At 40.5% G+C, this 1,047-nt stretch overlaps 1 protein-coding gene across 1 annotated transcript in view; it reads left to right on the top strand.

Annotated features, from left to right (window-relative positions):
- Window positions 1-308: 308 nt before the first annotated feature.
- The window catches only part of LOC104628581 (casein kinase I), a gene marked incomplete at its 3' end in the record, with an annotated part of 43,498 nt that continues 42,759 nt past the window's right edge, over window positions 309-1,047 (top strand). Inside the window, exon 1 of the mRNA XM_010297216.1 lies at window positions 309-486. Within this exon, the coding sequence (XP_010295518.1) occupies window positions 309-486 (178 nt within the window). The remainder of the gene's footprint in view (window positions 487-1,047) is intronic.

Raw genomic sequence — 1,047 nt, 5'->3', positions numbered from 1 at the left:
GACTAGTTGGAGAGAGGTAATTTTGTACGAGAACCTTACTTACTGAATAACTTTGTTTTTCTTCAACAGAATTCCTGTAAATACTAGTAAATGTTGCTGGTGGTGTGCACTCTGGAGAGATATTTTTACTACAGATGCTATCAAGGCTTTGCGAATGGGATGAACATGCTGCTGTTGACTGCTTACTGACAGTAACCAGCTGTGCACTTCACCGGTGATGTTTTCGTTCTCACGTTGTCCAACTGGAGTTTGCTTATACTGATTTTTAAAAAGAGGAAGAAATCAAAGTGGAATACCATAAATTTGACATGGATGATAAAAAGAAAGATAAGGACAAGCCAGATGAAAGAGTCACACGGCCTAGTGGGAGGTCAGGCCATAATCCACGTGGAAGTGTTTCTTTAAATTCTGGAGTGTTAATGGTTGGACCTAACTTTAGAGTTGGCAAAAAAATAGGATGTGGTAATTTTGGAGAACTACGATTAGGTAAGATATTTGTTCCTTTATTTCAGTTTACCTTATTCAAAGCCATTTTATGCAGTCTAGGCTTGAAAATGTCTACATGAACACACTGTAAAGCTCTTCAAACTACTTTTAAGCTTCAGATAGGTTAAATTTGCCTTGCACATCTTTTGTAGCTTGACCCCGGCCAATGCAAGCTCTACCACGTACTAGGAAACTCTGCAGCAGGAGACTTTCTGCAACTAAAAATGTTTGGTAACTCTGTGCAATGCTGTCCTAAATTCAGTAAGTTGCCTCTTCCAAGATGCTGGGAATTACTTCGTGGTTGTTGTATTTTGCCACCTTTCCTGGCTTCCTGAAGCAGTTTATTCAGGTGTATTTGGGGCTAAGTGTTTGTGAAACACATCCTCCTCTTGGCTTATAGTACTGTGGTGGTGGAGGTTTCTTGAAGACAGTGTAGCAGGCACAGTGTTTTTCATAGCAGCAAGCTCATGGATTCCTTGGCTTCCTTTTGATGAGCAGCAGTGTAGTAAGTGAGAATCCCTCTGTAGAGAGAATGTGGGAAGTGGGTAATTCAGTCACTTA

The sequence above is a fragment of the Phaethon lepturus genome, unplaced genomic scaffold, assembly GCF_000687285.1.
Source record: "Phaethon lepturus isolate BGI_N335 unplaced genomic scaffold, ASM68728v1 scaffold14721, whole genome shotgun sequence".
NCBI lineage: Eukaryota > Metazoa > Chordata > Aves > Phaethontiformes > Phaethontidae > Phaethon > Phaethon lepturus.
Note: the sequence above shows the minus strand (reverse complement) of the source record. Positions and strands in the feature narration are given on the sequence as shown.